At 55.3% G+C, this 15,276-nt stretch overlaps 1 protein-coding gene across 1 annotated transcript in view; it reads right to left on the reverse strand.

The window, feature by feature from the left end:
• LOC137322209 (dynein axonemal heavy chain 8-like) overlaps nucleotides 1–15,276 on the reverse strand; it is a 1,675,662-nt gene that overhangs the window by 614,162 nt on the left and 1,046,224 nt on the right. The window contains exon 55 of the mRNA XM_067985325.1: nucleotides 4,278–4,412. Within this exon, the coding sequence (XP_067841426.1) occupies nucleotides 4,278–4,412 (135 nt within the window). The remainder of the gene's footprint in view (nucleotides 1–4,277; nucleotides 4,413–15,276) is intronic.

Genomic DNA, 15,276 nt, shown 5'->3' on the forward strand with positions numbered 1-15,276 from the left:
AGGTCAACTGGACTTGGTTTGTCTTGTCCGGTGCCTAGTGGTCCGTCCAGTTTTATTCTTATTATGACTTCTTTTAGCGAGATTTTACAACTGAGTGGCTCACTCGGCCATTCTGAGGGCGAATTAAGAATCAACCACATTTGCTGTGGGTCTGGAGTCACATTTTAGCCAGACCGGGTGAGGACAGCAGGATTCCTTCCCTAAAGGGCATTAGTGAACCAGATGGGTTTTTACGACAATCCGGTAGTTTCGTGTCCACCATTACTGATGCTAGTATTTTAATTCCAGATTTTATTTAATTAATTGAATTTAAATTCCCCAGCTGCCATAGCAGGATTTAAACTCGATAATTCTAGCATTCTGGATTACTAATCCAGCAACATTTGCTACTGAACCCCCAGTGCTTACTGATATTATCCTTGAACAGCCGAGCTCTAATTTTAAGGTTATGCCCCTGTGTTCTGGACTCCCCAATCAGAGGTAACAGGTTTCCTAGCAAATCCTTTAATCATCTTAAACACCTCAATTAGATTATCATTTAATCTTCTATATTCAAGGGAATAGAAGCCTGGTCTATGCAACCTGTCATCATAATTTAACTCTTTTATTCCCGGTATCATTCTGGTGAATCTGCGCTGCACCCCCTCCAAGGCCATTATATCCTTCCTGTGGTGCGGTGCCCAGAACTGAACGGAGTATTCCAGATTCGGTTGTTGCAGGACCCTTTTGTGAAATTGGGCTGCCCCAGCACCTGACTCGTCAACTGAGAAACTCGCTCAGCAACTTGTGGCGCTAACAGGCAGCAAAGACCCGTCAGCAGTGCTATTTAAAGGGTTCATCCACTACATACAGGTTAGTTGTATGGTTTGTCCTTTTATGCTGCTCGTTAACTTTTGCACATTTTGTGGCCATTTTCTCACTTCTGTAACTGACTTCTGAGAAAAAGTTTTTGCTAGTGCTGCACAACTTTTGGCTGCTTTCCAAACAGTTTCACTACAGTCATGGTGGTCTGGTAGCCTTTGAAGCTGGAGGACGATGGGGAGCAGCCAAGAAGACAGGAGAGAGCAGGAGCAGCTGGAAGAAGGTAGTAGACAATGTGCAGGAGGCCATACCCACAGTGGGGGGTCTTGAGGGAGTACCTCCTATCATCTTCAATGAGCAGTGTCTCAAGTACCTTCACTTCATAAAGGAGGCTATCACCAAGCTATGAAATCTGCTGCAGTCACAACTCAAGCCTTGAACCAGGGTATGGACAGCAGTGCCTGCCAAGATCACCGTGGCCCTTAACTTTTATGCAACAGGCTCCTTCCAGACTGCAGCAAGTGATATCAGTGACATCTCAAAGTTTGCAGTCCACGTTGTATCAGGGAGGTCACCAAGGCTCTCTACACCAGGAGGAACACCTACATCTCTTTCCCAATGGACAGCGCGAAGCAGGATGAGAGAACACTAGACTTCGCCCGCATTCCAGGCTTCCTCAGGGTGCAAGATGCCATTGACTGCACGCACATTGCCCTGCATGCTCCTTATAACCAGCTCGGCATCTTTATCAATGGAAAGGGATTTCACTCCCTCAAAGTTCAGCTGGTTTGCGACCACAGGCAACGCATCATGCAGGTCTGTGCCCCTAATACCGGGATGCAGGCTGCTGTCTCTCTGGACTTTCAGAATCTAATAGCTGCCATTAAACCAGCCAATGCATTGATCATTGGAATGGCAACAGCTGGAGGAGACTTGTTCAGGCTGCCATTTGTGAGGACAACAGCAGATGTCAGTCAACTGACCTTCCCCCTCAGAGTACCACATAAGTGACACGTGGCTCCAGACATGCAGCTAGCAACAGCTCCTTTGCAGGAGCAAGCTGCTAAAACAGGAGGGCCAGCTCAGTACTGAGCTCAGTTTCCAAGGAAAACATTAGAATAAGAGGAAGAAAGTTACATGTAGATACCCTGGGGAATCACGGTGTGAGGAAAGAGTAGGTTGGCTTATGCTCATTTTGGAGCTCATAGTATTAAAGGAGAATATGCACTTCTGTCATGCTCTGTTCTTCATGGAGATTATATTACAGATCTGCCTTTGATGTTTAAGCTTCACCGAGGAGGCAGCTGCTGAACTCTGTGGTCTCGTGCAGTCAGACCGGCAAATTTAATCTATGTCTTTCTGTGCCTTGACTGTCTCAGCCTCAGCCTCTACTCCAATGCAGAGAGAGAAAAAAGTAGAAGCTTCAGGTCTAGGGTCAAAAGGAAAAAGCAAATTGCAAATCAGATTCCTAAGAGTGACAATTTTTTTTATCACGTGAATTTTACTGGCTCTCTTGATCTGCAGCTGCCTCCAGCCTGATCTGTCCTCTGAAACCTATGTTGGTAGAATTTTTTTTATTCGTTCATGGGATGTGGGTGTCGCTGGCGAAGCCAGCACTTATTGCCCATTCCTAATTGCCCTTGAGAAGGTGGTGGTGAGCCGCCTTCTCGAACTGCTGCAGTCCGTGTGGTGAAGGTTCTCCCACAGTGCTGTGAGAAAGGGAGTTCCAGGATTTTGACCCAGCGACGATGAAGGAATGGCGATATATTTCCAAGTCGGGATGGTGTGTGACTTGGAGGGGAACGTGCAGGTGGGGTTGTTCCCATGTGCCTGCTGCCCTTGTCCTTCTAGGTGGTAGAGGTTGCGAGTTTGGGAGGTGCTGTTGAAGAAGCCTTGCTGCAGTGCATCCTGTGGATGGTACACACTGCGGCCACTGTGCGCCGATGGTGAAGGGAGTGAATGTTTAGGGTGGTGGATGGGGTGCCAATCAAGCGGGCTGCTTTGTCCTGGATGGTGTCGAGCTTCTTGAGTGTTGTTGGAGCTGCACTCATCCAGGCAAGTGGAGAGTATTCCATCACACTCCTGACTTGTGTCTTGTGGATGGTGGAAAGGCTTTGGGGAGTCAGGAGGTGAGTCACTCGCCGCAGAATACCCAGCCTCTGACCTGCTCTTGTAGCCACAGTATTTATATGGCTGGTCCAGTTCAGTTTCTGGTCAATGGTGACCGCCAGGATGTTGATGGTGGGGGATTCGGTGATGTTGATGCCGTTGAATGTCAAGGGGAGGTGGTTAGACTCTCTCTTGTTGGAGATGGTTCATTGCCTGGCACTTGTCTGGCGCGAATGTTACTTGCCACTTATCAGCCCAAGCCTGGATGTTGTCCAGGTCTTGCTGCATGCGAGCTCGGACTGCTTCATTATTTGAGGGGTTGCGAATGGAACTGAACACTGTGCAATCATCAGCGAATATCCCCATTTCTGACCTTATGATGGAGGGAAGGTCATTGATGAAGCAGCTGAAGATGGTTGGCCCTGAGGAAGTCCTGCAGCAATGTCTTGGGGCTGAGATGATTGGCCTCCAACAACCACTACCATCTTCCTTTGTGCTAGGTATGACTCCAGCCACTGGAGAGTTTTCCCCCTGACTCCCATTGACTTCAATTTTACTTGAGCTCCTTGGTGCCACACTCGGTCAAATGCTGCCTTGATGTCTCACCTCACCTCTCGAATTCAGAACTTTTGTCCATGTTTAGACCAAGGCTGTAATGAGGACTGGAGCTGAGTGGTCCTGGCAGAACCCAAACTGAGCATCGGTGAGCAGGTGAGTAAGTATCGCTTGATAGCACTGCGCTGATGATTGAGAGTAGGCTGATGGGGCGGTAATTGGCCGGATTGGATTTGTCCTGCTTTTTGTGGACAGGACATATCTGGGCAATTTTCCATATTGTTGGGTAGATGCCAGTGTTGTAGCTGTACTGGAACACTTTGACTAGAGGCACAGCTAGTTCTGGAGCACAAGTCTTCAGCACTACAGCCGGGATGCTGTTGGGGCCCATAGCCTTTGCTGTATCCAGTGCACTCAGCCGTTTCTTGATATCACGTGGAGTGAATCGAATTGGCTGAAGATTGGCTTCTGTGATGGTGGGGATATCGGGAGGAGGCCGAGATGGATCATTCACTTGGCACTTCTGGCTGAAGATGGTTGCAAACGCTTCAGCCTTGTCTTTTGCACTCACGTGCTGGACTCCGCCACCATTGAGGATGGGGATGTTTACAGAGCCTCCTCCTCCCGTTTGTTGTTTAATTGTCCACCACCATTCACGACTGGATGTGGCAGGACTGCAGAGCTTTGATCTGATCCATTGGTTGTGGAATCGCTTAGCTCTTATTATAGCATGTTGCTTCCGCTGTTTAGAATATCACAGCCATTTCAATATTTAAATCTCATTAATGAAATAGTCTCCCAAATTTACTTACCAGTTTAGACAGATTCATGTCTCTCAGAACTCTCATGACAATTGTTGGCTCACTGTCTTCTGGTCGTGCTCTCTTCTGAGATCCCAATGTCCTCAGTACAGAAAGAATATTTCTCAAGCCAAAGTCATAGTGAACCTAGCAGCAATAATTTGACAAGAAATAAAATTATTGATTGAACTATTCTTTAAAGACGTTTGCTATAGTTTTTCAAACAAAATATCTCCGCCAGCAAGAAGGCTATTTATTCAAACGTTTGATGGCAATTTATACAGCCATTTTTGTGTTAGTTTGCTTCGTTTTGAAGTTGCCATTTAAAAATGAGAACAACTTTTATGAAAGGTACACTATTGTTGACAAAGACAAATCCATACCTACAAAGCCTTTCAGTATTACAAAATATTCTCCAGTACAGTTTATGGGCTACATTTTCTAGTTCCAGTGCTCAAGTGGCACGCACATGAACTAGGAATAGCCAATCCTGTTGGATTTTCCAGGATCAGCCTCATTACCTATTCACCGTGAGCACCAGACATGTATGAGACTTGACACTCGGATTTAGTACAATGGGAAGAATGGAGTGAATCCAGCACAGGTGCAGCACCTAAAGGAGCTGCCACTTAAAGTGGAAGTCATACTGCTGGCGTCAAGAAGGCCACAGGCAGCAAGTCGATCATTGGAAAAAAGTGACTCAGCAACCACAAGAAATCCGAGCATTCCAAGATGCAATTTTAGAGCTGGTCATTTCAAGTGTGCCAAAGGACAATTGTCCTGTTTTGCAGTGAAGTACATACTCCCCATCTGAGAACCTTCTGGGCTTCGTGCAGGAGATGGCATAAAGATTCAATGTGATGTCCAACATTCAGAGACTCTTGGAATAGATAAGGTAGAAGTTTGCCAACTTCAAAAAATCTGCCAAGATAATACATCCAGAAATTCCCTATATATAATAGATTGGCATAGTGCACCTGCCAGAAAACAATGACTGCGGCTGCATGTAAAGTATTCAAACAACCTTACAGCTCTTCTCAAGTTCCATGCGCGCTCCTATTTTATTTTATTCATTCATGGGATGTGGGTGTCACTGGCAAAGCCAGCATTTATTGCCTATCCCTAACTGCCCTTGAGAAGGTGGTGGTGAGCCGTTGCCTTGAACCACTGCAGTCCGTGTGGTGAAAATGCTCCCACAGTGCTGTTATGTAGGGAGTTCCAGGATTTTAACCCAGCGACGATGAAGGAACGGCGATATATTTCCAAGTTGGGATAGTGTGTGACTTGGAGGGGAACATGCTGGTGGTGTTGTGGGGAGAGATCGCTGGGGGAGAGATTGCAGGGGAAGATTGTTGCAGGGAGAGATCATTGGTGGAGGATTGTTGCTGGGAGAGATCGCTGGAGGGAGGGATCACAGGGGGAGAGATCGTGGGGGAGAGATCGTGAGGAGAGAGATCACTGGGGGGAAGAGATGTCTGGGGTAGAGATCACAGGGGGAGAGATCACAGGTGGGAGAGATCTCATGTGGGAGAGATTGCAGCAGGGAGAGATTGCAGGTGGGAGAGATCGCAGGCGGGGAGATCGCAGGTGGGAGAAATCGCTGGGGAGAGATCGCTGGGGGGAGAGATCGCAGGGGCAGAGATCGCTGGGCGGGGAAGATCGTGGGGGGAGAGGTCACAGGGTGTGGGATTGCTGGGGAGAGAACACCGAGGGGAGATCGCCGTGGGGAGAGATAGCGGGGGGAGAGATCGCAGGGGAGTGATCGCGAAGGGAGAGATCGAAGAGGGAGAGATTGTTCTGTGGAGAGATCGCAGGTGGGAGAGGTCGCAGGTGGGAGAGGTCGCAAGTGGGAGAGATCCCTGGGGCCAGATCGCTGGGGAGCGAGATCGTTGTGGGGAGAGATTGCGGGGTGGGAGATCGAGAGGGAGATCGCAGGGTAGAGATCACGGGGAGAAATCGCAGAGGAGAGATCGCAGGGGAGAGATCACGAAGGGGAGAGATTGTTGTGAGGAGAGTTCGCAGGTGGGAGAGGTCACAGGGGGAGAGGTCGCAGAGGGAAAGATCGCGGGGGAAAGGTCGCAGGTGGAGAGGTCGCAGGGGGAGAGATTGCGGGGACAGATCGCAGATGGGAGATATCACAGGGGGAAGAGATTGTTGCGGGGAAAGATTGCAGGGGTGAGATCGCAGGGGGAGGATTGTTGCGGGGAGAGATCGTAGGTGGAGAGTTCACATCAGGAGTGATTGTTGCGGGGAGAGATCACGGGGGGAGAGATCACGGGGGGAGAAATCGCGGGGTGTGGGATCGCGGGGGAGAGATCGGAGGGGAGTGAGATCACTGTGGGGAGAGATTGCGGGGTGAGAATTCGAAGGGGAGAGATCGCGAGGGGAGAGATTGTTGTGAGGAGAGATCGCAGGTGGGAGAAGTCACAGGTGGGAGAGGTCGCAGGGGGGAGATCGCAGGGGCAGAGATCGCTGGGCAGGGAAGATCGCGGGGGGAGAGATCACAGGGTGTGGGATCGCTGGGGAGAGAACACCGGGGGGAGATCGCCGTGGGGAGAGATCGCAGGGGAGTGATCGCGAAGGGAGAGATCGAAGAGGGAGAGATTGTTCTGAGGAGAGGTCGCAGGTGGGAGAGGTCGCAGGTGGGAGAGGTCACAGATGGGAGAGGTTGCAGGGGGAGAGGTCGCAGGGGGAGAGGTCACGGGGGAGAGATTGCGGGGAGAGATCGCAGGTGGGAAAGATCACAGGGGGAGAGATTGTTGCGGGGAGAGATCGCAGGTGGAGAGATCGCGGGGGGAGAGATCGCGGAGGGAAGAGATCATTGGGTGAGAGATTGCAGGGTGTGCGATCACTGGGGAGAGGTCGCAGCGGAGAGAGATCACAGGGGGAGGATTGTTGCAGGGTGAGATCAAATGGGGAGGATAGTTGCAGGGAGAGACCATAACTGGAGACTTGTTGCGGGGAGAGATCGTAGATGGAGAGATCGCATGAGGAGAGATTGTGGGGGAGACCGAGGAGGCGGGGAAAGGTCACAGGTGGGAGAGGTTGCAGGGGGAGAGGTCGCAGGGGGAGAGGTCGCAGGGGGAGAGGTCGCAGGGGGAAAGGTCGCGGGGGAAAGGTCGCAGTTGGAGAGGTCGCAGGGGGAGAGATTGCGTGGAGAGATCGCAGATGGGATATATCACGGGGGAGAGATTGTTGCGGGGAAAGATTGCAGGGGTGAGATCGCAGGGGGAGGATTGCTGCGGGGAGAGATCGTAGATGGAGAGTTCACATCGGGAGTGATTGTTGCGGGGAGAGATCACGGGGGGAGAAATCGCGGGGGGAGAAATCGCGGGGTGTGGGATCGCGGGGAAGAGATCGGAGGGGAGTGAGATCACTGTGGGGAGAGATTGCGGGGGGAGAATTCGAAGGGGAGAGATCGCGAGGGGAGAGATTGTTGTGAGGAGAGATCGCAGGTGGGAGAAGTCACAGGTGGGAGAGGTCGCAGGGGGAGTGATCGCAGGGGGAGTGATCGCAGGGGGAAGATCGCAGGGGGAGAGGTTGCAGGGGAAAGGTCACGGGGGAGAGGTCGCAGGGGGAGAGGTCACAGGGGATGAGGTTGCGGGGAGAGGGCGCAGTGGGAGACATTGCGAGGAGAGATTGAAGGTGTGAGAGATCACAGGGGAGAGATTGTTGTGGGGAGAGACCGCAGGGCGAGAGATCGCAGGGGGAGGATTGTGGGGAGAGATCTTAGATGGAGGATTGATGCGGGCAAAGATCGTAGGTGGAGAGATCGCGTGGGGAGAGATTGTTGCGGGGAGTGATCCCGGGGGGAGAGGTCGCAGGGGAGAGGTCACGGGGGAGAGGTCGCAGGGGGAGAGGTCACAGGGGATGAGGTTGCGGGGAGAGGGCGCAGTGGGAGACATTGCGAGGAGAGATTGAAGGTGTGAGAGATCACCGGGGAGAGATTGTTGCGGGGAGAGACCGCAGGGCGAGAGATCGCAGGGGGAGGATTGTGGGGAGAGATCTTAGATGGAGGATTGATGCGGGCAAAGATCGTAGGTGGAGAGATCGCGTGGGGAGAGATTGTTGCGGGGAGTGATCCCGGGGGGAGAGGTCGCAGGGGAGAGGTCACGGGGGAGAGGTCGCAGGGGGAGAGGTCACAGGGGATGAGGTTGCGGGGAGAGGGCGCAGTGGGAGACATTGCGAGGAGAGATTGAAGGTGTGAGAGATCACCGGGGAGAGATTGTTGCGGGGAGAGACCGCAGGGCGAGAGATCGCAGGGGGAGGATTGTGGGGAGAGATCTTAGATGGAGGATTGATGCGGCAAAGATCGTAGGTGGAGAGATCGCGTGGGGAGAGATTGTTGTGGGGAGTGATCGCGGGGGGAGAGGTCGCAGGGGGAGAGGTCGCAGGGGGAAAGGTCGCAGGGGGAGAGGGTGCAGTGCGGGGAGAGATTGCAGGTGGGAGAGATCACAGGGGAGAAATTGTTGCAGGAAGAGATCATAGATGGAGGATTGTTGTGGGCAAAGATCATAGGTGGAGAGATCGCGTGGCGAGAGATTGTTGCGGGTAGAGATCGAGGGAGGAGAGATTGCAGGGGAGCGAGATCGTTGTGGGGAGAGATTGCGGGGGGAGAGATCGCGAGGGGAGAGATTGTTGTGAGGAGAGATCGCAGGTGGGAGAGGTCGCATGTGGGAGTGGTCCCAGGAGGAGGATTGTTGCGGGGAGAGATCACCGGGGGAGAGATCGCAGGGGAGTGATCACGGAGGTGAGAGATCGCAGGATGTGTGATCGCTAGGGAGTGATCACAGGAGAGTGAGATCGCTGTGGGGAGAGATTGCGAGGGGTGAGATCGCAGGGGAGAGATTGCGAGGGTAGAGATTGCAGGGGGGGAGAGGTTGCAGGTTGGAGAGGTCGCAGGGGAGAGGTTGCAGGTGGAAGAGATCACAGCGGGAGAGATTGTTGCGGGGAGAGATCGCAGGTGGGAAAGGTCGCAGGTGGGAAAGGTCGCAAATGGCAGAGGTCGCAGGTGGGAGAGGTCACAGGGGGTTAGGTCGCAGGGGGAGAGATCGCAGGGGGAGAGATTGCGGGAAGTGATCGCTGGGGGAGAGTTGTTGCGGGGAGAGATCGCAGGGGGAGGATCATGCGGGGAAAGGTCATAGGTGGAGAGATCGCGTGGGGAGAGATTGTTGCGGGGAGAGATTTCGGGGGAGAGATCGTGGGGAAGTGATCGCGGGGGGGGAGAGGTTGCAGGTTGGAGAGGTCGCAGGGGAAAGGTTGCAGGTGGAAGAGATCACAGCGGGAGAGATTGTTGCGGGGAGAGATCGCAGGTGGGAAAGGTCGCAAATGGCAGAGGTCGCAGGTGGGAGAGGTCGCAGGGGGAGAGATTGCGGGAAGTGGTCGCTGGGGGAGAGTTGTTGCGGGGAGAGATCGCAGGGGGAGGATCATGCGGGGAAAGGTCATAGGTGGAGAGATCGCGTGGGGAGAGATTGTTGCGGGGAGAGATGTCGGGGGAGAGATCGTGGGGAAGTGACCACGGGGGGGGAGAGGTTGCAGGTTGGAGACGTCGCAGGGGAGAGGTTGCAGGTGGAAGAGATCACAGCGGGAGAGATTGTTGCGGGGAGAGATCGTAGGGGGAAAGATTGCAGGGGGAGCATTTTTGCTGGGAGAGATCATAGGTTGAGGCTTGTTGCGGGTAGAGATCGTAGGTGGAGAGATCGCATGGGGAGAGATTGTTGTGAGGAGAGATCGCAGGTGGGAAAGGTCGCAGGTGGGAGAGGTCACAAATGGCAGAGGTCGCAGGTGGAAGGGGTAGCAGGGGGAGAGGTCGCAGGGGGAGTGGTCGCAGGGGGAGAGATCACGGGGGAGAGATTGCGGGAAGTAATCGCTGGGGGAGAGTTGTTGCGGGGAGAGATCGCAGGGGGAGGATCATGCGGGGAAAGGTCATAGGTGGAGAGATCGCGTGGGGAGTGATTGTTGCGGGGAGAGATTTCGGGGTAGAGATCGTGGGGAAGTGATCGCGGTGGGGAGAGGTTGCAAGTGGGAGAGGTCGCAGGGGAGTGATTGCAGGGGGTGAGGTCACAGGGGAGAGATTGCGAGGGTAGCGATTGTTGTAAGGTGAGATCGCAGGTGGGAGCAGTCGCAGGGGAGAAGTTGCAGGGGGTGAGGTTGCAGGGGGTGAGGTCGCACGGGGTGAGGTCGCAGGGTGAGAGGTTGCACGGGGAGATTGTGGGGGGAGAGATTGCGGGGAGAGATTGCAGGGGGAGATATCGCAGCGGAGAGATTGCAAGGGGGGAGGACACTGGGGAGAGGTTGCAGTGCGAGAGGTCGCAGGGGGAGAGGTTGCTGAGGGAGAAATCGCAAGGGGAGAGATCGTTACGGGGAGGGATCGCAGTGGGGAGGGATCGCGGGTGGGAGGGTTCGCGGGGGAAGGATTGCGGGGGAGGCATCGTGTAGGATGGGATCACGAGGGCAGAGATTATTATGAGTAGAGATCGTGGTGGGGAGAGATCGTGGGGGAGAAATCGCAGGGGGAGAGATTGTTGGGGGGAGAGGTCGAAGGGGAAAGGTCGCAGGTGGAGAGGTCGCAGGTGCAGGATTGTTGTGGGGAGAGATCGTAGGTGGAGAAATTACGTGGGGAGACACTGTTGCAGGGAGAGTTCGCGGGGTCGAGATTGCGGGGCAGAGAGATCGTGGAGGGAGAGATCGCGGGGAGAGATTGCAGGGGGAGATATCGCAGGGGAGAGATTGCTGGGGGGAGATATCGCAGGGGAGAGATTGCAAGGGGAGAGATTGTGGGGTGGAGAGGTCGCAGGTGCAGGACTGTTGTGGGGAGAGATCGTAGGTGGAGAAATTACGTGGGGAGACACTGTTGCAGGGAGAGTTCGCGGGGTCGAGATTGCGGGGCAGAGAGATCATGGAGGGAGAGATCGCGGGGAGAGATTGCGGGGGGAGATATCGCAGGGGAGAGATTGCGGGGGGAGATATCGCAGGGGAGAGATTGCAAGGGGAGAGATTGCGGGGGGAGATATTGCAGGTGCAGGATTGTTGTGGGGAGAGACTGTTGCAGGGAGAGATCGCGGGGAGGGATTGCGGGGGGAGAAATCGCAGGGGAGAGATTGCGGGGGGAGATATCGCAGGGGAGAGATTGCAAGGGGAGAGGTCGCAGAGGGAGAGGTCGCAGTGGGAGAGGTTGCTGAGGGAGAAATTGCAAGGGGAGAGATCGTTAACGGGGAGGGATCGCAGCGGGAGGATTGTTGCACGGGGAGATCGTAGGTGGAGGATTGTTGCGGGGAGAGATCGCTGTGGGGAGGGATCGCGGTTGGGGAGGGATTGTGGGAGAGAGATCACGAGGGATGAGATCGCTGAGGGGAGAGATGTCTGGGGTAGAGATCACAGGGAGAGAGATCGCAGGTCGGAGAGATCTAATGTGGGAGAGATCGCAGGGGGGAGAGATCGCAGGTGAGAGAAATCGCAGGTGGGAGAGATCGCAGGGGAGAGATCGCTGGGGAGAGAACGCTGGGGGGAGAGATCGCCATGGGGAGAAATCCCGGAGGGTTAGATTGCAGGGGAGAGATTGAAGGAGAAATCGCGGGGAGAGATCACAGGGGAGAGATCGCGAAGGGAGAGATGGAAGAGGGAGAGATTGTTGTGAAGAGAGATCGCAGGTGGGAGAGGTCGCAGATGGGAGAGGTCGCAGGGGGAGAGATCGCAGGGGCAGAGGTCGCAGGGGGAGAGATTGTGGGGAGAGATTGCAGGTGGGAGAGATCACAGTGGGAGAGATTGTTGCGGGGAGAGATCGTAGGGGGAAAGATTGCAGGGGGATCATTTTTGTGGGGAGAGATCATAGGTGGAGGCTTGTTGCGGGGAGAGATCGTTGGTGGAGAGATCGCATGGGAGAGATTGTTGTGAGGAGAGATCGCAGGTGGGAAAGGTCGCAGGTGGGAGAGGTCGCAAATGGCAGAGGTCGCAGGTGGGAGAGGTCGCAGGGGGAGAGATCGCTGGGGACACCTCGCTGGGGAGAGAGATCGCTGTGGGGAGAGAGGGCGGGTGGAGAGATCACAGGGGAGAGATTGCAGGGGAGAGATCGCGAGGAGAGAATGCGAAGGGAGAGATCGCAGGGGGAGAGATTGCATGGGGAGATTGCAGGTGGGAAAGATCACAGGGGGAGAGATTGTTGCAGGGAGAGATTGTAGGGGGAATGATTGCAGGGGGAGCATTTTTGCGGGGAGAGATCAAAGGTGGAGAGATCGCGTGGGGAGAAATTGTTGCGGGGAGTGATTGCAGGGGGAGAGATCCCTGGGGGAGCATTTTTGCGGGGAGAGATCATAGGTGGAGAGATCGCATGGGGAGAGATTGTTGTGAGGAGAGATCGCAGGTGGGAAAGGTCGCAGGTGGGAGAGGTCGCAAATGGCAGAGGTCGCAGGTGGGAGAGGTTGCAGGGGGAGAGGTTGCAGGGGGAATGGTCGCAGGGGGAGAGATCGCATGGGGAGAGATTATTGTGAGGAGAGATCGCAGGTGGGAAAGGTCGCAGGTGGGAGAGGTCGCAAATGGCAGAGGTCGCAGGTGGGAGAGATCGCAGGGGGAGATGTCACAGGGGGAGTGGTCACAGGAGGAGAGATCGCAGTGGGAGAGATTACGGGAAATGATCACTGGGGGAGAGTTGTTGCGGGGAAAGATCGCAGGGGGAGTATCGTGCGGGGAAAGGTCATAGGTGGAGAGATCGCGTGGGGAGAGATTTCGGGGGAGAGATCGTGGGGAAGTGATCGCGGTGGGGAGAGGTTGCAGGGGGTGAGGTCGCAGGCGAGAGATTGCGAGGGTAGAGATTGTTGATTGTTGTGAGGTGAGATCGCAGGTGGGAAAGGTCGCAGGTGGGAGAGGTCGCAGGGGAGAGGTTGCAGGGGGTGAGGTTGCAGGGGGTGAGGTCGCAGGGTGAGAGGTTGCAGGGGGAGATTGTGGGGGGAGAGATCACGGGGAGAGATTGCGGGGGGAGATATTGCAGGGGAGAGATTGCAAGGGGGGAGGTCGCTGGAGAGAGGTTGCTGAGGGAGAAATCGCAAGGGGAGAGATTGTTACGGGGAGGGATCGCAGGGGGAGGATTGTTGCACGGGGAGATTGTAGGTGGAGGATCGTTGCAGGGAGAGATCGCTGGGGGGAGGAATCGCGGGTGGGAGGGATCGCGGGGGAAGGATCGTGGGGGAGGCATCGTGTGGGAAGGGATCGCGAGGGCAGTGATTATTATGAGTAGAGATTGCGGGGGTAGAGATCGTGGGGGAGAAATCGCAGGGGGAGAGATCGCGGAGGGGGAGAGATTGTGGGGTGGAGAGGTCGCAGGTGCAGGATTGTTGTGGGGAGAGATTGTAGGTGGAGAAATTACGTGGGGAGAGACTGTTCCAGGGAGAGTTCGTGGGGTCGAGATTGCGGGGCAGAGAGATCGTGGGGGGAGAGATCGTGAGGAGAGATTGCGGTGGGAGATATCGCAGGGGAGAGATTGCAAGGGGAGAGGTCGCGGGGGAGAGGTCGCAGGGGGAGAGGTTGCTGAGGGAGAAATTGCAAGGGGAGAGATCGTTATGGGGAGGGATTGCAGTGGGAGGATTGTTGCATGGGGAGATCGTAGGTGGAGGATCGTTGCGGGGAGAGATCGCTGTGGGGAGGGATCGCCGGGGTGGGGGGGAGGGATCATGGGGGAGACATCGTGTGGGAAGGAATCGCGAGGGGGAGAGATCGCGGGGGGAGGGATCGCGGGAGATAGATCACGAGGGATGAGAGAACACTGGGGGGAGAGATCGCCGTGGGGAGAAATCCCGGGAGGTTAGATTGCAGGGGAGAGATTGAAGGAGAAATCGCGGGGAGAGATCACAGGGGAGACATCGCAAGGGAGAGATCGCGAAGGGAAAGATGGAAGAGGGAGAGATTGTTGTGAGGAGAGATCGCAGGTGGGAGAGGTCGCAGGTGGGAGAGGTCGCAGGGGGAGAGATCGCTGGGGACACATCGCTGGGGAGAGAGATCGCTGTGGGGAGAGAGTGCGGGTGGAGAGATCACAGGGGAGAGATCGCGGGGGTAGAGATCGCAGGGGGAGAGATTGCAGGGGAGAGATTGCAGTGGAGAGATCACGGGGAGAGATCGCGAAGGGAGAGATCGTAGAGGGAAAGATTGCAGGGGGACATTTTTGCAGGGAGAGATCATAGGTGGAGGCTTGTTGCGTGGAGAAATCGTAGGTGGAGAGAACGCGTGGGGAGAGAGTGTCACGGGGAGAGATCGCTGGGGGAGAGATTGCGGGGTGGAGAGATCGCTGGGTGTGGGATCGCTGGGGAGAATTCGCAGGGGAGACCGCTGTGGGAATAGGTTGCGGGGGGAGAGATCGCGGCGCGGAGAGGTCGTAAGTGGGAGAGGTCGTAGGTGGGAGAGGTCGCAGGTGGGAGAGATTGCAGGGGGAGACGTCGCAGGGGGAGAGACTGCAGGGGGAAAGGTCGCAGGTGGAGAGATCGCAGGGGCAGAGATTGCGGGGAGAGATCGTAGGTGAAGAGTTCGCGTGGGAAGAGATTGGTGGAGGGAGAGATCACCAGGGAGAGATCACGGGGGCGGGGGGGGGGGGAGAGATCACGGAGGGGAAAAATCGTGGGGGGAGAGATTACGGGGGGGAGAGATCACAGAGGGGAGAGATCATGGAGGGATAGATCACAGAGTGTGGGATCGCTGTGGGGAGAGATTGCAAGGGGAGAGATCGCAGGGGAGAGATTGCGAGGGTACAGATTGTTGTGAGGAGGGATCGCAGGTGGGAGGGATCGCAGGTGGGAGAGGTCGCAGGTGGGAGAGGTCACAGGGGAAGAGGTCGCAGGGGGACAGGTCGCAAGGGGAGAGATCGCAGGGGGAGAGATCGCAGGGGGAGAGATTGCGGGGAGTGGTTGCTTAGGGAGAGATTGTTGCGGGGACAGATCGCAGGGGGAGAGATCGCAGGGGAGGGTAGTTACGGGGAAAGATCATAGGTGGAGAGATCACAGGGGGAGAGATTGTTGCGGGGAGTGATTGC

The sequence above is a fragment of the Heptranchias perlo genome, chromosome 5 (genome assembly GCF_035084215.1).
Source record: "Heptranchias perlo isolate sHepPer1 chromosome 5, sHepPer1.hap1, whole genome shotgun sequence".
NCBI lineage: Eukaryota > Metazoa > Chordata > Chondrichthyes > Hexanchiformes > Hexanchidae > Heptranchias > Heptranchias perlo.